At 47.1% G+C, this 26,109-nt stretch overlaps 1 protein-coding gene across 1 annotated transcript; it reads left to right on the top strand.

Moving 5' to 3' along the window:
• The first annotated feature begins 2,076 nt into the window (after positions 1–2,076).
• On the top strand, positions 2,077–22,215 carry CORO2A (coronin 2A). Its single transcript, XM_050912947.1, has 12 exons — positions 2,077–2,277; positions 7,534–7,650; positions 12,307–12,456; positions 13,011–13,190; positions 13,881–13,997; positions 15,741–15,845; positions 16,192–16,288; positions 18,130–18,242; positions 19,397–19,487; positions 19,786–19,812; positions 19,948–20,057; positions 22,061–22,215. Exons 1-12 carry the CDS (start codon positions 2,077–2,079, stop codon positions 22,190–22,192), a joined length of 1,440 nt encoding a protein of 479 aa, XP_050768904.1. The 3' UTR covers positions 22,193–22,215.
• Positions 22,216–26,109: the final 3,894 nt, after the last annotated feature.

Raw genomic sequence — 26,109 nt, 5'->3', positions numbered from 1 at the left:
TCTGCATAGGATGTCAGTATCTTGCTCTGTGTTCCTGCTCTCCATAGGAATGGTATCGCAATAATGAATATCTCCCCTGTGCTTGGCAACTCCTTTCTGCAGAGGAGCCTTGAACCTCCAGATGACACACTCTCTCCCACCTCAAGAGCAGTTTATCTAGAAGTTCCTTGGAGCCAGGCGATTAATTTCCTTTTGGAAAGATAATATTCCTGCTGTGAGAAGGAAGTGCTGCATCCAGACAATAGAGTGATTTTTTTTTTTCCCCAGTGTGAGTAAACCTGACCACTAAAGCTGTAATGAGCGTGAAGTTGTTTGAGAATGCTGCATCTCTGGGGCTGTTTTGGGAGATAGCCTGTTGCATATAACCTTAGCTTTTTTCCTGCCTGTGAACATCCCTTCTTCCAAGATTAGCTTCCCAGGATCACTGCTTTCTTTTTCAAATAACTTGCATTTCTTTGTTCTTGTTTGGGATAGGTAGCCCTCACTGTATCAGAGATCCTTTGCACCTAATGTTTTCTGCACAAGAAATTTAATCAGCTAAGAATATGGACAAATGCAGGGTTAACATAGGTAAAACATGCCAAGGTAAAAGTGAGCAACAAAAATGACTGTGAAAGCAACCAGTGATCTGCGAGGACTGATTTTTTACAGGCAGGTGTGTTTGTCCAAGGTGGGGTTGGCTCTGAGCTGTGCCAGCAGATTGGGAGGAGGCAGGGAATAGGACAGGACTTGTGTTGTAGCACTATTCACAGCCCAAATCTGCCAGTGTGACGTGGGATGTGAGCTTTGTGGATCTTTGTGTTGATGGGTGCTTGTAAAGCTCCAGTTCAACTGCCCAGGATCAAGCAATACAGATTTCTAGCATTTAGTAGTCATCCCAGGAGGATGCAATACTGTGCCAGCAACAAGGACAGTTTGGTTTAGAATTGCTTGTCTGGTGATGATGCACTTGGCTTCCTGCCATTGAGTGCATGCTTCCCTTCAAACACTTACCCATGTGAGTGAGTGGTCTAGGTCTTGCTGTAACTCAAAAGCTGTTTGGTTGGGTTCTCCTCTCGAACTGGAGTATCGTTGATCCAGCGTCACTGATAATACTGTTCACCAAATGCACATTAAACAGAATGATATGGGGCAAAACCAAGCCCTCTCCCAGTCTTTGCCCATACTCCCAGCTGATTGTGCGGGGCTCTCTTTCACCCATAACCTTCTTGCCTGATCTGCATTTCTTTTCGTTTGGGCAGTAGGATCTTCTTGCCATCCCCACCATGTGCCTTTTACTGTCTAGGTCTTGTGGAAAGAGCAGGAGTTAATAGTCTGAATTGCCTTTTCTGCCCAACACTGGTAGTTTCCTATTTGAAATCAGTTGCATCAGTTCCATTAAGCTTCCCTGCTCTCTGTGGGAAGGGATTCTTGTGTTTAGCATGCTTTATGTGTCTCATTTAAACACCATTTAAAATGCTGTCTGTCAGAGGGCTGTGGTGCAGTTATAAACCAGACATGCAGAATGTCGTTGTCAGTTGGAAAAAAATGAACAGGTGACTGTAACTATTCCTATGATCTGTCAAACCTCTTTTTTCCCTTCATGTGAGCAAAATTTAGACTTGTTTTTGGTCCTAAACCACCTGAGGGCTAAAAGAAGCATGCATCCAGACTGGCTCATTCACTCGCCGTCTTTCAGGCTTTCCTCACCCAAGATGTTGTATCTTTCATGCTTCCTGAGCTCTGTGCTACCAGGATTTATCTCCTCTTAAACTTGCTGCCATGTGGCCCTGCCCGAGCGATAGAGACTGCTGGTGCATGCACAGCCCAGCTGGCTGGTGATGGAGAGAGCTGTCTCTTCTCCCCCGCACTCTCCTCTCTCCATCAGAGATGTGCAATGGGTGCAGAGACAGGTTGTGCCAAAGGGGTGAAGACCAGCAGAGAAAAATGCGGCTGCTGCTTGCTGGCTGAGGGTTGGTGCGAGGAGCCCAAATGGGGACAGTGAGCCTGTGCTGGGGAGAGGGGAGTGGTGGTCTGAAAGCCTTGTCGGGATGGCCGGTCCTTATGTCATGGGGCATTGTGTTTCTCCCCTTGCAGATGTCGTGGCACCCACAGTACCGCAGCTCCAAGTTCCGCCACGTGTACGGCAAAGCTGCCAGCAAGGAGAAGTGCTACGACTGCGTGCCCATCACCCGCAATGTCCACGACAACCACTTCTGTGCCGTGAACCCCCACTTCATTGCGGTGGTGACTGAGTGCGCGGGCGGGGGGGCCTTCCTCGTCATTCCCATCCACCAGGTGAGCTCTGCTGAGGCGAGCTGGCTTTTGAGAGCATGTCGAGAGGCTGGAGGAGAGCTGAGCTTTCTAGGGAGCTAGATTGCATAGAGGATATTCAGTTAATGCTGTTGCCAGAACTGCAAAATGATGGAAGGGGCCCCAGGTGCCCTGGCAGGTGATTCCTAGGATGTGTGTACTTACATGTCTTATATTGCTGCTTGCAGTTTTTTAACACCTTCCTTCATTTCATATCTCATCTGCCTTTCTTGTATAATCAGCAGGAATTGTGCTGTTCAGAGGTTTGTCTTGTAGGAGAAATCGCGAATAAAAAAGCAGTTAGTAGATACAGAGGGCAAAAACTGAAAGGTGCTTTAGTGGCATGGCTTCAGCTGTGACCAAAGGAGAATATGGTATGTTTTGCTCTACGTTATCCTTTGTGAAAGGATGGAGACATGGTTGTCAGACAATTAAGTTCTTAAGCTTCAAACACTTATGCTAGAAAAACTTCCCTTTCAGAAACAAATCCCATGTTTATGGGTTTTGATGACTTAGGGATCTGATGAGAGGGAGAAACTGGCCATCTGATGTTTTTTGCTTCAGAAAAATTAGGCATGCGCTAATGTGGATTAACTTCAATATGAGGTTATGAGCTCTCTGGAATCAGGGCAGAACAGATGAAAGGCAAAAGTTCAGCCTGTAATTAAAAGTTAATTGATGGTGTTATTGCAATGCCACTTTTTCAATATATATTTGCTAAGGATGAAAGTGAACCGGCTATGCTTGAAGAACCTAGCACAGTTCCTGGCTCTTCTAGACTTCGTTTATTCATCTCCTTCACTGCTGGTGCTGTTCAGAGACAGTCCTTCTAAAATTAACCACTACCCTGTTTTTCTTGACTGAATCACTTCTGCCCCCTCGACCATGATGTGTTGAGGCTGAAGAACTTGTCTTTATCACAGAGCTGCATCTATAAGCAGGCAGCTGGTGGCTGTGGGACATGGGGTGGGACCCAGCTCTCACAGTGTTGGCAAAATGAGCTGAAGGTGCTTGCGCTACTTACCATTAATTCTTCTGTCTTCTCACCTCTTCTCAGCTTGGCTAGTCTTCAGTAGCAATTCTTCCATTCTTAACACCTGCTCAGATACTCCACCCAGATCTGAAACACTGCTTGCAGAAGTCAAAGGCATGGTAGAACTAGAAGATACAGAAAAGGATAATTAAAGTATGTATGTCAATGAAAATGTGAAATTGCTTTCATGTGAGGAAAGACTTTGTAGGTTAGGCCTCAGTCAGTCTGGGAAAAAAGACAAATGAGCGAGATATATAAAGCTGTGAAGAGGGTGGGAAAGAAGCATAAGGAGCAATTCTTCTTGATTTGTGTGGTGAAGGGGACCCTAGAGACCAGGGAGCAGACTGTGAGCAGCAGATATGAACACTTCTGCAGTTCAGATGTGGAGCTCACTGCTCCGGATGCTGACAAGCCTGGAAGAATTAAGGGGTTCAAAACAGGATGGAGTTATGGAGAGGAGTTGGTTTACAAACTGTGTTTGTTCACATGCAGGTCCCCTAGTTCAGGAAGTCCCTTGAGGGTTGACCTTTGGTGGTGGATCAGGGAAAGGATCTGTATGTGCTGCGCTTCATACAGCCATTCTCTGAATACCTATTCCTGACCCATGCTGTGGGGGTAGAGCAGCCTCAGCCACCCACAGAAAGGGCTTCCCTGAGTCTGGGGGCTGCGATACCAGTTACTTTTTTTCATGATACACTTCCAAACTGGTGCCACCTGGTGAAAAGCGGCAGCTTTCAACTTGTGCTCCTAGTGGTGCTATTTGTGGCTGACACCTCCTCCTGTGGTGGTGACCCACGGTAGACAGTGTACTGGGCTCTTGGCTTGTGCCCCCGGCTGCCAGGGCACTGAAGGCAGCCCGGTCTGGAGACATGTGCCTGGGACAGTATTGCCCTCTCATGATGGACAGCTGATCCATGGTTACTTTTGACTGGATTCACAGGGAGCAGCCACATCCCAAGCATGCCACAGTGTGGAGGAAAAGCCCAAGGGCCAGGACATCATGTTTAGCCAAAGCTGGAGATGGTAGCGGGGACAGGGAGGGCTGCATTTTCCGGGGAGGATGAACAACCTGCTTGGGGAGCTGCTTTTCTCCCTCCAATGCTTTTTTTGAGTTCATTCTGCATGTGCTGCTGGAGGGGCTGCCTGCCTCAGGATGTGCTCGAATGCAGGCTCAACCTCGCTCTGTTTAACCGTGCCTCCTTGCTTGTTTGTTGCACTCTTCTCCTGCTGAGTCATGGACACCAAGCTCTATCATCTCTCCTTGAATAAATACTACTTCTTGCCTTCTGCACCATGTTTCCTCTCTGAGAGCTTGGGGGTGAGGTAGGGTTGGGAGCAGCAGAGGTTATGTAGGGAAAGAGCTCTTTGCCACAGATTCCCTCCTTTCAGCAGGCCTTTGCATTCAACCTGAAGAGGAACCAGTTGAATATTTGCCACCACTTGGAGAATGGTCTTGTGTTGCAGGATGTGTCAGTTAGGTCCTCATGAAGATGTGCCATTGAAGTCAGCTGGGTGGAATGGCAGCAGATCTCACTAGTGAGGGAAGTGGCAGTGGCCACAGGGCTGCCTGGTGCCCAGAACAGACTGAATGCATTTGTAAGTCTTGCAAGTCTGAGGAGACATGGGCTCTGTGATGGTAACTGGGAGATGAGCTGATTTCCCACAGTGTGGCCTGGGTGTAGATTGGTGTCTGACACAGATGTGTTGGAGCATGCACCGCATGCCAAGGAAGGATCTGGACTCAGAGGGCGATTTTGTGTACTTCCTTTGAAAGACAAAGGCCTGCCTTTTTCCTTCTCCGATGACCAGACTTGGTTGAAACTGCATCTGTCTCTTCCTTTGCAGCATGAAGCAAAGGGATAGCAAAATGAGAATAAAGTCTTGAGAGACAGAGAGAGATTTGTGTCCAAGTCTTTGCAGTCTCCAGTCTTTCAATGTGTCAGCACCAGGTGTGAAGGGGAGGACATCTGTGGTTGTGTAGACCTCCTAGACACAAACGCTGCTCCCTTCTCTCTGGGGGCAAGGACTATGAAATGAAACCTGTGATGACCCCTCAGGCCTTACCTAACTGGTGCCGCATGTGAGTGCTGTGCTGTGATGTGACGGCAAGGTGTGTTAGTGCCCTTTGGAGAACACCTGAGAGGTTGGGCTGACCCATATCGTGGTGATCTACCCTGTACAAATCTGCTGGGAAAGTTTTCACAGCTGTCCCACTAGAAGTGGTTTTCATCGAGTTTGGCTACTTTTCAAAAATGCTGGGAGTTTATAAAGAAAGTGGTTGAAAAACTACTCATTTTCAAGCTCTGCAAATAACGGTGGAAGTCAGGTACCTCTGCATGAATGACAACACATCTAGTTACTGAAATAGTTTTTGATCTGTAGAATGAAATTTCCCCCAGCAGATGAAGAGCTTCACTTCCACATGCAGATGTGTGCCTGAGACCAACAGCCCTACCTGTCATATAAGTTTGTTGGCAGCCTGGGGGTTCATATGTTGTGGGTCCTGCTCTGTCCCAGGGCTGCACGGTTGCGTTGGGGCAGGTGGGACTGGTAGCTGGGAGGGCAAGGGCTCCTTTTCCAGGGCCAGTTGAGCCTGCTGGGGATGTGGGGGTAGGAGAGCCTTGCAGGATGGGGCAGACAATGTGGGCTCAGGGCAGCCTGGGAGTCTCCCAGATGGAGTGGGGAGCAGACAGGCAGCCAGCCCTGGGAGGGGACGGAGTTCCCATAGGGATCAAGGGATCCCTGTGGAGCTGGCTGCCCAGCCCGTTGGGTTGCCAGCTTGAAACCAAGCCCTGAAGCCTACAAAAGGACACCGTGGGCGGGGGAGCGCTGCTTATTAAAGGCCTTTTATCTCTCTTCTGCCTTCCCAAGTCACTTTGCATTGTCGCTGTTATAAAAGGGAATTGTTTTAGACTGTAGTCTAAAAAAGCACAGTCTTTTACATTTCAAAGCCCTCTGGGTGTTCAGTTTAAAGCAGGTTAGTCCCAGTCTACGCGACAAACTTTCCAGTGAAGCCAGAATAGTTACACATCGTGTCCTGTTCTGCATTCAAAACCGTACATATTTTCAAGGCTGGGAAAATTACATCCTAGCTGCATCCAGGTTAGGGCCAGCACTGATTCCCCTCTGCTGTGCGCTCTTAAGGCCCACCTCTGGAGAGGTGCAGGGAGTACACCAACAGAAGTCTCTGCTTTCCAGGATAGCATGCATTTGCATTCATTTTGATTTATGATTCTTACAGATGGGATAAAAGTAAGCAGGTAAGCATCACCAGCTTGCCATCAAGTCTCTCTCCTTAGGTGACTGACCTTTGCTCTTGGACAGATGTCTGGGATGCAATGTGGGTTCTGGAGCTCCCCATACTTCTGCTCCTGACAGGGAGAAGCAAGTGCTGCTCCAATGTTAATAAAATCCCCAGCACTCTTCCTAGCACATGATAAACATACCGACTTGACTTTGTAGCAGAGACTGTGCCTGCAGTATGGGTTTATCCTGATGCAACACAGCCCCCATGTGGCACAAGGCCCTCAATACTCCTTAGAGCACTTTGTGAAGGATTTTTACCACTGAAGATGTCACCCAAACATGGCATTTTTTTGGAGAGTCTGGAATGCTGATTGAATCCTGTGAAAGGATGGATTTGAGCACCATTAGAGAGAAATAGATAGCTTGATGAAAGAAAAACTGCATTTGTAATTTGTGTCACAAATGTCTTTTTGCTTAAAAAATAAAATAAATGCTAGCTGATGAGGCTAAAAAAATAAAAGCTAAAACATTTTTTTTCCCTGCTTATAAGAAATGTCTTCTGAAAGAAATTCTGCTTTTTTTTTTTTTCCCCAAGATTTTTAAAAAATGTGGAAGATTCAACTCATTCATAAGTATTTCCCCTCTAAGTTTTATTCTGGTGTCTGAATCAAATACTGTCTTCTAACTTCAGCAGTCTCAATTGCTGCATGTGTACAGATTTCTTGATAGCAGTGTGTACTTAGGAAGGCCTGAGCACTTCTTTTCTTTCTTTTTGGTGGTATCATCAAGACTTGCCTTGCAGGGACAGCAAAAACCCATTCTCAACAGATAGAGAGCACCCAGGGCATTTGGAGCATAACAAGCAGAAAGAGGTTTCTTGCTGGAGCTGGCTTGGATCTTCCTTGAAAACGGCCTGTAATTCCATGGCTCACCTTGGGTTTGATGATATTTATTTTTTCCAGACAGGCAAGCTCGACCCAAATTATCCCAAAATATGTGGGCACAAAGGGAGTGTTCTGGACATCAAGTGGAACCCATTCAATGACTTTGTAATAGCTTCGTGTTCAGAAGATGCCACAGTAAGTTTACCAGCTTGTACTCTGTGTTATTACCTGGCTAATGTGCTTTTTGGGGAAAGAAATAAAAAAGAAACCAAAAGGCCCATGGATGAGATGTGAAAGCATATATATACTTATAAAAAAAGTCACGTAAGAGTAAGATTCCTTTCTTTCTCTTGAGGTCAGACTTGTGTGATCCCTTCCAGATGATATACCAAAATCAGTGTGAGGAGGAAGATCTGTTTTGTGGGGGCTTGTGTCTTTTTGGGTGTGTTTGCATTAGAAAAACAGAATATGAATTTAAAATTGAATGACTATTCAAGTTTAATCGCTATGAAACTCTTCCTTTACTTTAGAAAAAAAGCTTCAACACAACGTAATCTGGAACAGCTATTTCAGTCTAATTCCCAGCAGAGCAAGTTTGAGCTTGTTCCTGTACTCAGTTACTCTGTAAAGTCATGCTGGATCAGTTATTGGGTAGCTGAGGAATCTGTGTCATACTATTCTGCAATAAGTGGTTTGGCTGAAGTTAGTATCATTAAGATGCAGTCACATATTTTACTCCAGTGTAGGTGCAGAGTAGTTATTAGGAATTGAAAGAGTCAATTCCTATTTGTAAGGGACAGTTTAGCCCATATCTACCCACTGAAAGGTTGCTGTCCATGTCCTGTCAAAAGTGTGATGTTGACTTCTGTGATAGTGAGGACATCTGACTAACTACTGTGCTTTTTTCCAGAGATTCCACATGTGTTTTCTCCCACTGGGTATATTCACCCTCTGCCACACAGCATCAGGGAGGTTTCCCTTGTCATTTCCTCTAGCCCTGGCTTGGTGCACAACCTCTGCCATTTCAGCTCTGCCAATAATCCCTCTTGAATTAGAAATCTAGGCTCTTTGAATTGTCCTTCCTGTTCAGTGACTTGCCCTTGCTTCTGTGGATATTCATGTCTTTTTTGAAGGCTTCTTTCAATTTCTGGGCTGCCTGTGAGGGTTTTATTTTATCTTCCAACCTGTATGCCAAGTTTTCATGCTGTCTCAGAAAGGACTTGTGGCAGGAAGGCACCACCATGACCTCTCTTTTGAGCATCAGATGAGGAATGAGCACAAGCTTCGAAGCTTCCTGCTGCAGTTACAGAATCACAGAACCATTTGTGTTGAAAGGGAGCTTGGGCGGTCTCTATCCCCACCTCCTACGCAGGTCTGTGGAGCTGAGTCTTGAAAACCTCCAAGGATGGAGATTTCACCACCTCTCTGGGCAACCTGTTCCTGTTCTTCACCACTCCCGTGGGGAAACGTTTTTCCTTATATGCAGTCAGAACCTCACCAGTGTAGTTAGTGACTGCTGTATCCCATGCTCCCACCCTGCACTTCAAGACAGAGCCTGGCTCTATTTTCTCAGTAGTCTGAGAAATATTGAAGGCTTCTATCAGTTTGCCCTGAAGCTGTCTCTTCTGCAGGCTGAGCAAGCCTATCTCCCTCAGCTTCTCCTCACAGGGCAAGTGCTGCAGCTTCCTGAGCATCCTGGTGGCCTCCACTGAACTCACTTAAGTTTATCAGCATCTTTCTTGCACTGGGAGGTGCAAAATTGAATGCCGTATTCCAGCTGTTGTTTAATGATTGCTGAATAAAGGGGGAAATCGCTTCCCTTGATCTAGTGGCTATCTTCCTGTTGTTCCATACCAGGATGTTGCTAGCTATCATCCCTGCCAGGGCATGCTGCTGGGTCATATTTATTCTGTTGTCCACCAGGACCCTGAAGTCTATGCAGAAGGGCTGCTCTCTGTCAGCTTTCTTTTCCAGTTTCCTACTGAAACTTGGCACTGGATCATTCTCCAGGCTAAAGAATGGAAACACTGAACTTGTCTCTGGTCTCAGCACCAAAAGTTGTTCTAAGAAGTCTTGTTGTTTGTGACTATACTCTCTTTTTTGGCACTAGCCTCCCATCATCATCCTGGCATCAGGAAATGGGATCTTAGGGGTCCCCTGCACATTGACTCAGTGTAGGGACACCTCTTCCCTCCCCGCTAAGTAGTGAGGACAGCAGACTGTTTTTCTTAGTGCGACTGTCTTTCGTGGTACCTGGTAGCTAGACCTGTGGAGGTCACTTAGTCTAAGCCCTGCTCAAAGCAGGCCAGTTGAATCAGGTTGCTCCAAGCCTTGTCCAGATGAGTTGGGAAGATCTCCAAGGCTACAGATCCCGTGGCCTCACTGGGCCCTTCTTCCAGGGCTGAGTACCCTTCTAGGGAAAACAGGGCTCCTCTGATCTCCAGGGAGTGCCCATATTGCCATTTGTGTCCATTGCATTTGATGCTCTCCTTGTGCACCTCCAAAGAGTCTGGCTCCATCTTCTCTGTGCTTTCCTGCAATGTAGTTGAAGGGCAGCCGGAAGAGCTCCCCTTTGCCTTCTCGGTCCTGGACTGAACAAATCATCTTCTTTCCAGCTCTCCTCAGATTTGCTGTGCTCCCATCCCCTCTTCATCTCAGTGGCTGCTGTTGGACTCACTCCATGGGATCAACATCTGTCTTACTTGTCCTGGCCTGTACCAGAGAGCTCAGATTGGACATACTGTTGGGACATCTTTACAGCAACACTTTCTCTGTCCTGAGAGAAGTCTGAGGAAGTTTTTGGGGTCCCAGAGGTGTCCACCACTTCCACTGGGCTGGACATTAGAGCTAAAGCCTTCCTTGCAGTCTGTTGTTAAAGGCCTGGTGCTCTCTGCTATTTCTGAGCATTAGCATAAGCCACTGTTCTGGCTTGTGTACAAGGATGCATCTGATTGCTCTTACTGGGCTGGGTCTCCCTGGAACTCCTGAGGAAGGAAGATGGTGGAAATTTCCCATCACCCACATTCCTCAGAGCTTTCTTGGCCATTAACCAGCCTTTCTGGAGCTTGCCTTGGTGGTACCACAGCTATCTTTTGTGGTGCATAGCTGAAGCATGTAGAGTGGTACTTTTGGGCATGGGAGGGGATGGATAGTCTCTGTGAACACTCAGTGCTCTTTCCAGTTCCCACTGCTGCTTCAGGCACGCTTAGAATAGAGGCCAATGCAACTGGCCAGGGGCTGAGAGTTTCAACAGTATGGGGAGAGGGCTTATCCTCTTACCCTTTCTGTTCCTTTTGGCAAATCGTCAGGCACGTATGAATTCACCTTGCTGAAGATCTTCTCCCCTGTGGTTAGAGGGGCAACTCTGTGCCTTTTACTTTGTTTTGTCAGGTTTTCTTCAAGATGCAGCAGGGTAGATGGCTCGTGGGTTGTTCCTGCTTGGCCTGGCAGGTCTGGCTCCAAGACCTGCTTCTTCTGCACACTAAGCACTGGCAATTTCTGCTATTTAATGCATCCTGACATTACAGCCAGGGGCTTCTCCCTGCTTTTACCACCAACCATTTCGTAGCATGGGGAGTGAATGGTTCATTCTAGGCAGTTTTTCTCAGCGTGAACACAAACTATTTTTCCCTTTCCTACTCTCTCAGCCCCATTCCTTTAGTGGTAGCTGTTGAAGCTGTAGAGTGTGATGCTTTCTCTTACTGCTGTAGAAGTTCATCTGGAGGCTACTCGACCCCACAGTCCTTAGGTTTCTGGTGGGCTTGATTCCTCAGTGGGATAAACACTGTTGAGAAGGGTGCTCATGATCTTTCCCAGCAGGTCCCAGAATTTGTGCCTCTCCTTCTTTGGCTTAGAAAGGTGTGATCCTCATCAGCCAAACAGTGGGAGACTTGGGCAGATGTGGCTAATTTCCACAAACTATCTGCTTTGAAGAGCATTTCCCTTTTGTTTCAGACCTAGAAAAATGATGACAAGCATAGTAATTTTCATTAAGCCAAAGGGTTAATCATCTGTTAGCATCCTAAATACTTGTGCTTCTACGGTTAGTGTGAGAGAGACTCTTTCATTTTACCTGCGTAGGTTCAGCCCCTTTTGCAGGTTTTCTCTATTATCTTCTTCCACCCCAGGAGGACAGAGGGTTTTTGTCTTCATGCAGCACCCTTCTGGAAGAACCCAGGGCTGCAGGTAGACCTGTTATGAGACAGCACACTCCCAGTGCTGAGTGACTTCAGTGCGGTGCTGCCCAGTCTCTCTGCTCAGGGCATCTGCTATGTGGCCACCTGGGTGGGCTTCTGTGTACTTTGACAAATGGCTGTGTCATTTGCAAAGCATTCAGCACTGGTGCAGTTTTCCATGGGACAAACAGTACTATATCTGTCATCTGACCAGGGGAGTTCTCAGTTCTTTTACCAGGTAGCGCTGAGTGGATGACTGCTTGGATCAGTCACTGCTATAATATCTTCTGGGACTCTTTGCTGAAGTTTATTTCAGATTTGCTTGTTCCTGCTCAAAGTTTATTAGGAGGCAAGGTCTGCAAGATCTGAGGTTTACTTCTTCCCCTTGGGAATAACTTTTCATAATTGTGCTGACAGCTTGGCCAGGTGTAAGGGTTGGATTGCCAAGTTAAAACAAACTGGTAGCACGGCTGGCTAAAGATAGAGGGTAAAGAGGAGTCTTCAGGCCCACAGAAAAGTAAAGATACTAATTTGAAGGACTGGCATTCGATAAAGCCATGAGCATTCCTACATACTACCAAGGGAATAATAATACTAAGGGAATAATAGTTATTGGTAAGTTCCAAATTAGCTCCTTACTCAGGAATCTCACAGAGACCCATCCTGTGCCATTCAGGTTAAAATCTGGGACATCCCCAAGCACTTGCTAACAAGAAACATTACCATTCCGAAGAAGGAACTTCTTGGGCATGTTCGAAGAGTGGGCCTCATTGAATGGCATCCCACTGCTAATAACATCCTCTTCAGCTCCGGCTATGACTACAAGGTGGGTCTGTTCTCTGTGGAGCTCTCCTCCTGGGACATCCTGTTTGGCAGGGTGTTTTGAAATTTGTTTTAATTTCAGGCTGTAAGATAGTACTAAAAGAGTTCAGAAGCCTTCTTCAGGGGGAAATTCCATGGTGACCCCAAAGGCAAAAGGACATTGCTACAAGTTCAAAAGGACTTGCTAATTTTCCAGTCTTCTGATGAACTTCCGTCTACTCTGCCTTTCTCCTTTACTGGATTGGATATAATATGCAATGCCATGCACTTTTTTTTTGGCTTCATTCTTGTGCTAGTGCAAATATCTGCACTGATGCTGGCTATTTTTATGTACAAAATGTGGTTGCAAAGGAAATTAGAATATTGGACATTCTGAGCAGACACTGTGTCCCTGATATATTGCTGTAAGTACCAGGAATTATTTTAAATGCTGATGAACAACCACTTATGATAGTAAGACCTATACATGTAGGGAAGAGAGGAAGAAGTGAATAGGGTACACAAAGTCCCCAGTTGGTCAGGCACAAAAGGGCTGATTTTTTTGTTCTTTTGCTCCAGATAATGATCTGGAACCTTGACACGAAGGAGGCTGTCATCTCGAACCCAGTGAAGATCCTCGACGCTCACAAAGATGTGGTCCTCTCCATGTCGTTCAACACAGATGGCAGTCTCCTTGCCACAGCCTGCAGGGACAGAAAGATACGTCTGATAGACCCTCGTGCAGGAACAGTCCTACAGGTAGGTTGGCTTCAGAGGTTTGTGGTCCAGCTGATCTCACCTCTTGGAGTGTTTCCTCTTCTGAGTAGATTCATTACCATTAAAGAAGACGCATCTATGACCCACATTGCCCAAGGCACCAGATGGTGCTATTGCCTTCTGCTTTTCATAGAACGCTTGCTGTCATTGTTGAAAACAGGGTTTCTGTATCTTGCTACCATGGTCCTTGCTCCCTGAAACCCTTCCTGAAGTACGCTGTTTTCGTAGCTCCCTCCTGCAGTCCTCTGTGGGACACCTTGGGAGGGCTTGTAGAGATCAGGTGGACAGGTGGATGCAAGTGTACATTTGTCCCACTACCAGGGTTGTTCCTGTTGTCTGTACTTTGTATCTCTTGGTAAGGTGAAGCTGGCTGCATTTTGTACGTATTTGCACGGATTTGTGTACACAGAAAGTCCTGCCTACAACTAATAGGGATTGCCCTCTTGCAAATATATGAATCAATATTTTGAGAGATTCATTGGGCTTTTGGGAATGGTCCTGAAGAGTTTAGGCCACCTTTCTCGGATCTCCATGAAATCCTGCTTACTGTAGTTCAGCCAGGCTGAGCAGATCTTTCAGATGTGACTGAATGAGAGGTCTCATGTAGCATGAAATGTAGCTATGCGACAGGTACTGTCTCTTACTCATGCAGTGTCCTTTCTGTTCCTATAGGAAGCCAGCTACAAGTCTCACAGAGTCAATAAAGTCTTGTTCCTTGGAAATGTGAAAAAGCTGTTCTCTACTGGAACATCTCGGTGGAATAATAGGCAAATTGCATTATGGGATCAAGTGAGTTGGACCAGCAATCTTAACCATACCAGCTTCAGTTTTCTCTCTTTTGCGGTCACTTTAACTTTTCCACCTGCCAAATACCCAAGAATTGGTTTATAACAGCAATTCAGAAGTGATCTGTCAAATGCTTAATGGGTGATAGGTCTTACTGCTATGACACTGTTCACTGACTATGAGTTTCTGAAGAAGCTCTCAAAGCTTTCAGCATAGATATCCATCAGAACAAAGAGAATGCTGTGCCCACTACAGGAAGAAATCATTCAAAGGACCTTTGGGTGGTCACTGTAGCTCTGACTTAAAAGCAGCTCTTACTGGTCTTACTGGCAAATTGTTACTGGTACTGGAAAGAGAAATGAGCTCTAGACACAGCCTACTCAGGTGAAGCCTTCAATGGAGAAAAAGATGTGGGATGTTTTTGATTTATGATGATTCCTGACAGTAGAGTATTGAGGTAGCACTTATTGGTCACTTCCAAGACATGTTCTCCTATCATGATGGCTGCTAGCCTTATGAAACCCTGCTCTCCTCTACCCCTCTGATATGCAGTGAGATGCTTTTCCTTTGTCAGCATCTCACTTTGTCCCTCCACATCAGCCACCTTGCAGCACAATCTTTTGCCTCTTCGTTGTGCTGTCACGTTTTGTACCAGACAAAGCTGGTAGACCAGGTCTGTGATTTGCCATTTGGCTATGTTTGGACATGGCTTCTTTGCATAAGTGAACGGGAAAGCACTGTGCTGCTGTCTGAAGGCTTCCCACAAAGCTGAGCGGTGCTCTGACACACCAGGGGTCTCACAACAGGGTTTCACTGCCTTCAGAGCTGCTGGAGGAGCTGGCCCCACTTAGTTTGAGGACACAGTGGGAAGGCCTATGAGGCCAGGTATGTGCAGCCTCCGTGGGGACAGGCATTGGCACAGGACCTGCCCAGCAGGCATCCTTCTGAGGTCCACGTCCACCCGTGTCATCGTCACATCTAAACAGAAGCTCTGGCTTTCTGGAGCCTGCAGCTGGGCAGTTCTGCAGGACAAAGTATGTATTAACCCTATGCTAGATACTTATTTGTGTGACAGTAACCACAGTGGCAGCCATGGGACGCCATACTCTGCCCCATTGGTCCTCCCAACATTGCTCCCTTCAGCAGTGCAGGGATAGCTTTGTATAAGACATGCCAGCCTTGTGTATGGAGTGGTGTGCTATGTCTTCCTACGTGGCTTAGCTCCAAAAGGCCAATGGGAGCTTTTGCCCTTGCAATGGACACCTTCCCACCGTGCAGTGTGGAGACTGCTCGGCTGATGTAGACTGTTTTTGTGGTGGGTGGTGCACTATTGTGGAGGTATTGACTTGACTAGAGGTAGTGAGGGAACATGAGTAATTCAGTGTGCAGTGCAGACATGCCCCGAAGGCCCCTCCATCTCCCTGAGTCTTGTAGCCCACACAGAGGCAGGCAGCGTTTCTTGTCATATCTACCCCTGAAATGTCATCAGGTGCCTGAGATGTTCTAGTGGTAGGAACTGATGTCCTGAGGTGCTGCACTCAAGAGCCAGGGAGAGAGCACCCATTTCCCACCCATAGAGCTTTGAAGAAGTCTGTGCATGGCCCTCTGCTCAGGGCAGCTGGCCATGGCCTAGGATCATTATAGAGCTGCGCTGACATGCTGCTGCCAGGTGGGGTTCAGGTAAGGTGTCCCTGACTTGAGGTGACTGACGGGTGATTGCAACTGTTTTTCCTGTGTCCTGCCCAGAATGACCTTTCTGTGCCTTTACTGGAGGAGGATCTGGATGGCTCCTCGGGACTCCTGTTTCCCTTCTATGACTCAGACACACACATGCTTTACGTGGTGGGAAAGGTAAGTGCTTTCCACATCAGCAAATGCTGGCCTGTCTGATTCTTCTCCTGGCCTGTGGTGTATCAGGCTGAAGTCAAAGATGCTCCTGAAGCACATTAACTTAAGGATATGGGCTGATGGGATGGGGCCTGAGGACTCTGCAGCATCAGGCCACATTTGCCACTGCAGACGTACCACGTTTACTGTGGGGAGGTACACTGCAGGGCCCTAACCTTCCCACACAGGAATTTGGGGGTAAATATTTGGTTCATTCTTGACCCTGCATGGCTTCTGGGGCCAGGCATTCTTCTCAGATCCTCATGCTGAACAGCAGAGCCTGGCTTATGTTCACTTTCTTCGCCTTTAGGGTGATGGAAATATACGATACTATGAGATAAGCCCTGAGAAACCATACCTGAACTACCTGATGGAATATCGTTCTCATTTACCACAGAAAGGAATTGGTGAGTGGCAATGTATGTCTAATGTTACAAGAGGATGGTGGCTTCTTTGTTTTAGAGGCTGTTAGAGCCCAGGACTATCCAAAATATCATTTAGAAAAGAGAGTGGGTCAGATTCCAGTCTCCACCCAGGTTTACAGGTGCACAACAGTCAGCTTGGCCCAGCTCACCTATATATCACAGGTGATATTACAGGGTCACAGCTTGGAAGGGTCCCTTCTGACCAGCAGAGCATGGGCTGGGCAGCTTTACCAGTCACTGCTGCATCCCCTCTCACATACCTGGTCAAGGTGGAAGGGAGGATAGTCTGAATTTAAAGGTGGAGGATGCTCCTTGCCCTTTGTGAATCTGCTCCAAGATTTTTGGCATTGAACTCTGTTGACATTGTTTCCACTCTGGGATTTCTCTGGTAATTGGTGCTCCACATCTTAATGCCTTCACTCTTACCGCTTGCCTACCTTCTCCTGTGCTGGTATTTCCCATTTAGAGATAGACCAGCTGGGATTAGGTCACCTCTCCTCCATTGGAAACCTTTGCTTATTAACCTATCTGCATACTACCCACTGGTTAACTTATTCAAGCTACAGAATTTGGCTTTCAGCCCTCAGACCCTATTGGTAGCCCTTTCTTGAATCTTTTCCAGTCTACCCTGTAAGCCATATTCCTCTATAGACTGACCTGTTTTTAGGACCATTTGCCACTCCTCCACACTATCTGTGGACACTCCCATTCTTCCAAGACATTGATACAGGTATTTAGCAGCACTGGATTTTGTGCCTGCAGGTCTCCTTCAAAAAACTGTTATTGGAAAGGAATAAATTATTTAAAACTTTACTGGAGGATCTCTCTGTTATTCAGCTTTTATAATTCTTCCAATGTACAGCATTCTGATTTTATGTTGTCATAGTCTCTTTAAAAATCATGAAAAGGAAGTGTACAAGTGTTTTTAAAAGGCCTGAGTGAATCAAATCTACTTTCCTAACCTGACCTGTTCTGCTGATCAAGCATACTGCTAAGGTTATTGCACCTTTCCCAATATTGCTTCTTTGCCAATATTGCCAAAACAAAATACAATGTAGAGGAGTGGAGTTTAGATTCGCATTTAGATGAATGCATAATGTACAGAGCAACAGTCCTTCACATAGAATCTACTGTTTAATGAAGTCATTTGGTATTAGTAGAAAACAAAGCTTCTGTAGGACACCATGAAGTAAGGTCTACAAGGAGAGGCAATCTCTTTTGCTAAGGGAATTGACATGGTTGTAGGCTTTGGACTGTACAAGCTCATGGGAGAGAAATCCATTGAAGTTACCAGGTATTTAGAGACCTTGTGTGGCTTAGCCAGTCCCTGAAACAGAAATGTTGCTGTCTGACAGAGTAGATTTTCACACCCTTCTCATACTCCATTCTGCTTTGGGACAGTGTTGGGGGCAGGATACTGGGCTGGAAGGGCTTTTAGCCTGACCCGTATAGCTATTCTGGTGTTGTTTAGGTGTCCTGAAATCCCTTCCTGGTGATCCTGATAGTCAAATCCTGTGGCATCACCTGCCAGTTGTGCTCAGTCCTGGTCACTCTATTTGCAGCTCATGAGAATGAATAAGGAACAGGAGGCTTAGCACGAAAACCACAGACCCTGTGTGTAACTCCATGGTCTGACAGAAAAAAAATTCTTTAGTCGTGTCATTTGTGCCACTGAGCCAGTTCTGGGTGCAGATTTCAGACCATGCTGCTGTGGAGCTGATGCTGTGACTCCTTTTGTTGTTTGGTGACCCTTTTTCCGTGGTGGATGACATTAACTTTCCTAGGGAGATTTACACCCTGTTTGTTTCATGCTATCCCACCAGGAATGATGCCAAAGAGAGGCCTTGAAGTGTCAGCTTGTGAGATTTTCCGTTTCTACAAACTGATCCCAACTAAAAGCCTGATTGAGCCTATCTCCATGATTGTGCCTCGACGGGTAAGTTAACCTCAGGTTGTGTTCATGTCTGGGACCAATATCAGTGAAAAAGACGGCAGGGCCTCCTCTCTGTGACTCTCGGGGGCAGGAGGGTGGGTAGAACAAGGGATTTTCTCTCTCCTGGTCTGAGGGACAAAGCTGGTCAGTTTGTGGGGCAGCCCTGCCAACGAACCCTGGCTGGGTAGCTCAAGAGTTAGGTCTCTGTGTAATGGCTAACTTTCTAAGACATGCTCACTGATCTGCTCTGGTTGGGTGCAACAAGGGATGTCTCTGACTGCCAGGTCAACTAGCTGGCTGTAAACTTCCTCAGTTGGTGGCATCTGTTTGATATAATGACAAAAGAGAGAGAGGGGTTGGGGATGATGTTGGGTAACATGAAAATCTCCTTGTGGAAGGAAGAAGAATCACCCTGGGAAAAAGGGAACGATGGGTTCCCAGGTCTCTACCCAGTGGGTGCAGTTGTGTTACAGGCAGTTGTTCTGCAGCATGTAAAACACCATGCTGTAAGACATGACCCATTGCACTGAGAGTGATGTACAGGTAATTCTCAGAGCTGGTGTGGCTAGAGAATGACCCAGGTCATGAATCTGTAGCTAGCCAAGGTAGCTCCCCTGTGACAGTGTGAGCAAAGGTACATTGGCAATGTCAGCACTGTGCCCTGTACTTCCAGAAATATTGGAAGGTATGAGTGCCTTGAATTCAGAGAGGCAGCAGAGCTAATGCTCATTGCAGCTACCAATCATCAGGCATGTTCCTCCAATGTTATCTCGTTGGCCAATTTCTGTCAGCTGATGATCAGCTGATGATTTGTGACTTGTGTGCATCCTTTGTATCCACTTCTTCATCCTCAGGAAAGCTGAGTTCATGAGAGTTGAGTTAGCCTGTGTCACCAACCTCCCCCAGTCTGTTGTCTGGATGTGTAAGACCTTACTGGCAGGAATTAAAATAGGCCTTCAGATGCAATTCTTCTGAGTTGGGGTGAGGAGGAGAGAGGCTCAGGGTGGGTGAGAAGGTTTCATGTCCATGCCGGTGAGCGCTCATGACACTCCCTGTGCTGAGGTGGAACAAACTTCTTTCTGCACCACAATCCAGTATGGTCCCTCTAAGGCAAAACCTCACTGATAGAGTGACTCTGGACTTCTGTTTGCTTGCAGTCGGAGTCATACCAGGAAGACATCTACCCCTTGACCACAGGAGCCCAGCCAGCGCTGACAGCACAAGAGTGGCTGAACGGAGTTAACAAAGGTCAGCACATGGAGAGCTCCCCAGCCCTTCAGCTCCCCAGGGCTTGGGTAAGCTGCCGCTGGCTCTCTGGCCTGTTAACTGCCAGAGAAAGAGGAAGGGAGGAAAAGGAGAGACGTAACAAATATGGCTGTAAGCTAAAATAATTTGGTTGCTAAAATATTCACCACTGTGAACTCTGGAAGCTGCTCCAGTCAAGTGCCTCCATGTTTATCCCTGCAGGTTGTTTGAGTGAATTGCTTACAGCTGATTTCTGAGTGTGGTTTGTGAGTGCTAACCCGTCACCTGCCTCCCTCCCTAGGGCCTCTCTTGGTATCCTTGAGACCAGGCTCTGGAGCTGTGAATTCCTTACCACAGTTTCTTGAGCCAGAGCCACTCAAGAAAACTACTGACCTGAGCCAGCACCAGGGTCGGGGAGGAAGGATGGCACCAGAGGACATGCAGAAGCCAAGTGAGATCGAAGACAGCAGAAAACAGCTGAAAGTGGAGGAGAAATTGCCGAAAAATGAGCAAATGTGCCTCTCCAATGGCTTTGACATATTTGAGTGTCCACCACCAAAAACTGAAAATGAGGTGTGAATGTCTGGGGTGAAGGGTTGGGGCTGTGGGGGGAAGCCCAGAGTCACCTGGCAAAAGGATGCCGTTCACAAGGTGACAGAATCCGGGGAGGGTTTATTTTGCAGACCTGGGCCAGTGCGAGCTCTTCATTCTTTGTGGGGGCAGAAGCTCTGCATGCCCTGGCTACCACATGGGAAGCAGAAATGTGGCCCGGCAGCACCCCAGTGGAGGGGGTCTGGAAAGGAGGGAGCAATCAGTATTCCTGCTTCTTAGGCATTCTTGTGGCACAGGCCTGCCTGGTGGCTGGCTGTGGACAAGGAGGTTCTTGTGACCTCCAGGTCAGAAGAGGTGGAGAATGAGATTTATGCAGTGTCACCCTTCCATGAGAGCTGCACTCAGATAGCTTGGTGAGGCAGCAGGGACGCCTGTGGAAGGAGTGGGTGTACCCTGCTCCCTTGGCCCATGGCACATCCATGTAGTCTTAAGCGCCTGTGTTGTGGACCCTGACATGGGAAAGGGGCAGGCTCTGCTCCTCCCTTGGCAGCTCACTGCTGGGGGACAACTTGGCAGTGCAGTGCCATTGAGGCTGGCTGCTGGTCACAGCCTGGTCCTGGGAATGGCTCCAGAAAAGGTCCTGGTAGCTCCATGATCTGTCTTCAGCCATGGCCAACCCCCTCCCTGTATAGTAACCAAAGCTTGTACAGTGGTCGATCTCTGTGGTGATTTGCAAGCCCCCCGTCATTGGCATCTCAGGGACATTTTCGAGTACATGCAGCTTGTTTGCTTTAGGAATCCTGGAAGGATTTCCTTCCTTCCCATAGCTGTGCTCAGCTCCCCTTTTGGGCTCTGCAAGATTTTAGCATCTGCAGCTTGATGGGGCAGGAATTTCCACAGCTGAATTTCCCTGTGGTGTGAAAAAGGATATTCTTCTGCATGTTTCTGAGCTGGCGCCCCGAGGTTACAGAAGCAGCCCTTGCAGAGCTGGGTGCTCTGCTGCGTGCACAGTGAAATGCCATACTAGTCCCAACTGGAGAGGACAGAGCATGATCAACAGGAATAAAGAAGAGAAGTAAAAGACTTGCCAAGGTCAGAGTAGGAGATGTGGCAGACCCAGGAATTTAGACTCCAAATACTCTCTGTGTCTAGGCTCTCTTTGCGTGATCAGTGGTATGAAGGTTTGTCGTGGTTTAACCCCAGTCAGCAGCCAAGCACCCCCCTGCCCCTGCCCTGCTCCCAGTGGGATGGGGAGGAGAATCGTGAAAGAAGGTAGGACTTGTGGGTTGAGATAAGAATGGTTTAATAACTAAAGTAAAATATAATACTAACAATAATAATAATGAAATATAATAACAATAGTAGTGAAAAGGAATATAACAAAAAAAAAGGGGAAAAAACCCAAACAAACCAAAAAACCCAGTGATGCACAATGCAATTGCTCACCACCCACTGACCGATGCCAGAGTGCAATCCGCCCTTCCTGGCCAACTCCCCCCCGTTTATATACTGGGCATGACGTTCCATGGTATGGAATAGCCCTTTGGCTAGTTCAGGTCAGCTGCCCCGGCTCTGCTCCCTCCCAGCTTCTTGCACACCTGCTTGCTGGCAGAGCATGGGGAACTGAAAAGTCCTTGGCTTAAGATAAGCGCTACTTAGCAACAACTAAAACATCAGTGTGTTATCAAGATTATTCTCACACTACATCCAAACCACAGCACTGTACCAGCTACTAAGAAGAAAATTAAGTCTATCCCAGCCGAAACCAGGACAAGGTTATTTTTTCTGATCTTTTCCATTGAATTAAGCAGATGTAGCATTAGTAAATGGTGCTGAGAAACACCCACACTCACAGCCCAGGCTAGTGGATGGCAGGAGCACTGCTGACATTCAGTCTGTTGGTTGAAGGCCACCTCCTTAGATGCTGTTTCTCTCAGAAGTGATGTGAGAGGTCTGGTGGCATTTCACAGGTTAAGTCTACATTTTCTTAGTGTAAAGGAAGTAAAATGTGACTTTTCTTACAGCTTTTGCAGATGTTTTACCGGCAACAGGAAGAAATCCGTAGACTACGTGAGCTGGTAAACCAGAGAGATGTCCAAATTAAACAGCTGGAGTTGGAGCTCAGAAATCTCTGCATGGACACAGGCAGTTACTGAGGGTGCTGGCCTGCAGCTCTTTGCGCCCCTGGCAACTGGAGCAGACTCCAGTTCCTGCGGATAACTCCTCCTAGGGTTTTTGCTGGGGGAAGAATTGATGCTTCAGGCAGCATGGACTTCCCTGGCTTGTGGTGGTCACATTTCCCTAATCATCACCAGACAGTTATTGATGGACTTGCTGCGCTTCTTCAGGCTCCCCTTGCTTGCCTGCTTACTCATATCAGAAGCTCACGCATTAATGCTAGTGAGAGACTTTGGAAAATCTTGCTCTTCTGGTCCTGAAGAAGCCACCTGTTAAGCTCTAGGAACAACCTGTTTTGCTGCATCTCCAGATGACATGAGGATGGGAGACTGAAGGCAGCTGCCAGCTTCTTTTCCCACCCTCAGACCCAGCAGTGCGGCTCCTGTGGCTGCTGTCCTCCTGCCCTGGGAGACCACTCTGCAGCTGAGCTTCAGAGGCACCTCTAGCACCAACGTGATGCTCATGCACCCCTCTCACCTCACAGCTCGGCCCTGCAGCTGGGTGGCTAGGCAAAGCTGTGGCTGCCCTGACCTGGTGCTGGGGATAGTCCCGCTCTGAGCAGGAGGCTGCACTGGGGCTGCCAAGGGCCAGCACTTTTGTGATAGGTACAGGAGAGTTGGTGTTCGGAGGTCCTACTTTAAAGGGGTGGTGGTGTGGGCTGGTTCTCACTAGAGAAGCTGCAGGTGCAGAGAGGTCTCTGGGTCCCCTGAGTCAGTGGCCTTCTTTCCCTCCTTCTGCCGAGTCAACTGGGGTTGTGGTCCTGCGGTGCTCATCAGACGAATGAGGACAACATTTAAAGCTGCACAGTGTTGACAGTGGGGGTTTGCCAAGAGGGATTAAAAGGACGAGGGGGGAGTCGGACCCTCAACCCACTGCAGACCTTTCAGCAATGGTGCTAGAAGTGTGCTGTCAACCACAGGAGGATCATAGGACCATGGCTGGTCACAAACAGCCCTCCCTGGTTGCTGGAGTAATTGCTTGTCCTTGTGCCTGCAGCTGCTGCTTCCTTAGCTCCCAGGTGCCAGCACCTTGTCCCATGCCTGCAGCCACCTACAGCTGCAGGCTCCCTTTTCCCAGCTGTGTTGCCCAGCCCCCCGCATCCTCCAGGGCTGCTCTGTCTTCCCAAGCCCTGCAGCCACACTCATCTTGCCCTTCAGCACCAGCTCTCTAGCTCGCTGCCTTCCCCAGCCCTTTGCTTAGGGCAAGAGCAGCTGCAGGATGCAGGTCCCATCCTTGGTTTCAGGACTGGCACCTGTGACCAGCTTTACGCAGTCTGCCCGCCATGTGCAGAGCTGGGCCAGCGGCAGCACCGAGGGAGTGCACAGACCTGCCTGCCTCGTCAGTGCCTGGGGGGTCTCCTGTGCCTGGGGGGTCTCCTCTCGTTTGTTCCCTCGGTGTGGGGCAGGAGAGAGCACTGTCAGTTGCCCCGGGGCCTGAGCACAGCAGCAGCACTGGAGGGGGAATGTTTTTCCTTGCCTCAAATGCAGAGCTTATGGAGGTGTCTTAAACCCAAGCAGAGCAAGCAACCGCTGTTTAACCTGTAACTGTGCACCTGTGCACCTCTGTTGTGACACATGTAGGAATGAATACTATGCCCTGCTAGTTCCCTGAAGCCTAATGATTTCCCAAAGTCTAATAAATAAATTAAAAAAAATCTCCCTAGTCAGAAATTCCCACAAACAGGACTCCTTAGCAAGGGGACTAAAGGCTGTGCACTGCCTGTGCTCATGTGAGATGCCCCTCTGGTTATCCATGAAAGCAATAGCCAGCAGGGAACTCATGGGCACTAAATACTCTTATATGAGAATCACACAAAGACTTCAGCATCCCTTTTGCTCTGCTGCAAAGACTTCACCAAGCTTTCAAAAATATTTCATTCATTTCTAAATAGCAACGACAGATGTGGGTGCTAAAAAGTCACAAATATTGTTTCTGCAGCATTACAGAGAGGGGGTAGTTGTTCATGTTCTTCAGGAAGAGTCCTTTAGCATCAGTCACTTATTTAACACTACTCTTTTTGTAAAAAATAAAATATTAATAACAAAGTTGTTGAAACAAACTTCAGCTCATTTCAGGTCCTCTAGAATGGACTTTCCTGTGCCGTGGGAACACTCTGCAGTATGCAGTTACATGCAAAAGCAGCTCACCCCAGATACAGAGCTTTAATCCAAACACATGAATCTTACACCAGAAGTGGTCAGGCTTTCTCACCAAAGAGAAGAGCTATGTAACAAATCGAGAAGCTCACAGTTTTTCAGCCATGTCAAACAGGCCTGACAGCTTCAAACTTCAAAGCCATTTTCACAGGGGATAGCCCCAGGGATATGACACCCTGGTTTTCAAGCTATCATCAGAAGGGAGAGCACTTGACACAGCCTCAGCAGTCCAGGGGATATGACACTTTCCTTGTCACCATATGTGTTTTATTTGCTGGATTTTTTTTGCTTATTTTTCATACAGAATAAATTATTTAAATTATTTCCAAGTTAAAGTAATTTTTCCAGAGGATTTTTAAATCCTTTTGAGGACTGTTTCTTTGTTATCCTATGACTGACTAGCATAGGAAATGGTCGGCCACCATGGTTCTTATCTTAGGGTTGTCTTGATTTCAGCATTTCTGGAAAAGAAGTTGCTTTCATTTAGGCTTTGCTGGCAACATTTGACAAGGCGAGACTATTTAATCAAAACTTCTTTTTTAGACAGTATGCCCGTTAAAGCGTAGACTGTGAAATGTATTTCAATTTGGAGCTTAAATGCAACCATAAATCTTTCACACAGAGAAAAAAAGTGGAGGAAATGGAGTTACATGTTAATGAACTGTGCCTAAATAGACTTAAGTGATCATTTAACAGTTTCTAAAATTCCTAACAGCTTTGTAAAAAAACTGTAAAACATGGGGATAAAAACCAAATTTGTGCAATGAAAAGCAAATGTAACTGAATAATAAATATATTTAGAGTTTTACTTTTTGATACATGCAAGATTGTTGGTTTCTTATTATCATTATATCGTTGAAGCGACTGAAAATTAAGCTGAATCAAGGTCAGAAAGGAGTATCACCTGCTGTCGTTTTTGCTTGCATGAAGTTGTGGCCTTACATTAGTAGGCAGGCTATACACGGTCTTATTCACATCAGCCCATCTTCTTACATCTTTCCCATCTGCCCTCGATGCTACAAAGGGGTGGCCATTTCCAACCATTCTGTGTTATACTGCTGTATAAACCGAGCCCCCCTGGAGATGCATACCAGGTGGTGAGGTGTTTCCTGACCATGCTGCCTTGCAATCCTCTCACCGAAATTCAGGAATCAAACTCTTTAACACAGACTGTCTTAAAGAGCAGGCATTACTTTATTCGGCACTGGGTGTATGGGGGATCGCTCCGCCTAACATGCACACTGCATATTGTATCAGCCGCCCGTTATATGGTTCTTCAATATACATATGTATTGCATTTCCTGGAATGATCATACATATTCACTACATTTCCCAGAACTAATTATAGTATCTGCATAGTCTTCATGCATGGGTCCTGTGTCTCTTAAGGCCCTCCACAGAAATCTTGGGGGGATCTCTAGTGGTCTCTGGTGGTTTCTGAAGTGATGAACTCCTGAGGTTTTTTTCCTTATATGGCTATGAGTTGGCTCATCGTGCAGTTTGTTTTGTAATTCAGTCAGCAGAGCCAGGGGGTATAATACTGATATTGGGGAACATCTTGCCCTTTTAGCATGTATTGTTTCGGTATGCAGACTTGCTAATCTTTGGTATGTAGGCCTGCTTGTCCTTGGTAAGCAGTTTGTCACAGTTTCTGCCTTCTTTGTCTGTTCTCACCCGTTTCTGATACTCTTCAAGGATGCAGGTGTAGAAATGGCATAACTTCTGCATACTTGGTTAAT

This window comes from Gymnogyps californianus, chromosome Z (genome assembly GCF_018139145.2).
Source record: "Gymnogyps californianus isolate 813 chromosome Z, ASM1813914v2, whole genome shotgun sequence".
Classification (NCBI taxonomy): Eukaryota; Metazoa; Chordata; class Aves; order Accipitriformes; family Cathartidae; genus Gymnogyps; species Gymnogyps californianus.
This window is presented reverse-complemented; position numbering and strand designations above follow the sequence as displayed.

Coding starts and splice junctions, on each gene's coding strand:
- CORO2A (XM_050912947.1), top strand. CDS start 2,077: ATGTCGTGGCACCCACAGTACCGCAGCTCCAAGTTCCGCCACGTGTAC. Junction 2,278..7,533: donor TCGTCATTCCCATCCACCAG/GTGAGCTCTGCT, acceptor TATTTTTTCCAG/ACAGGCAAGCTCGACCCAAA. Junction 7,651..12,306: donor CGTGTTCAGAAGATGCCACA/GTAAGTTTACCA, acceptor TGTGCCATTCAG/GTTAAAATCTGGGACATCCC.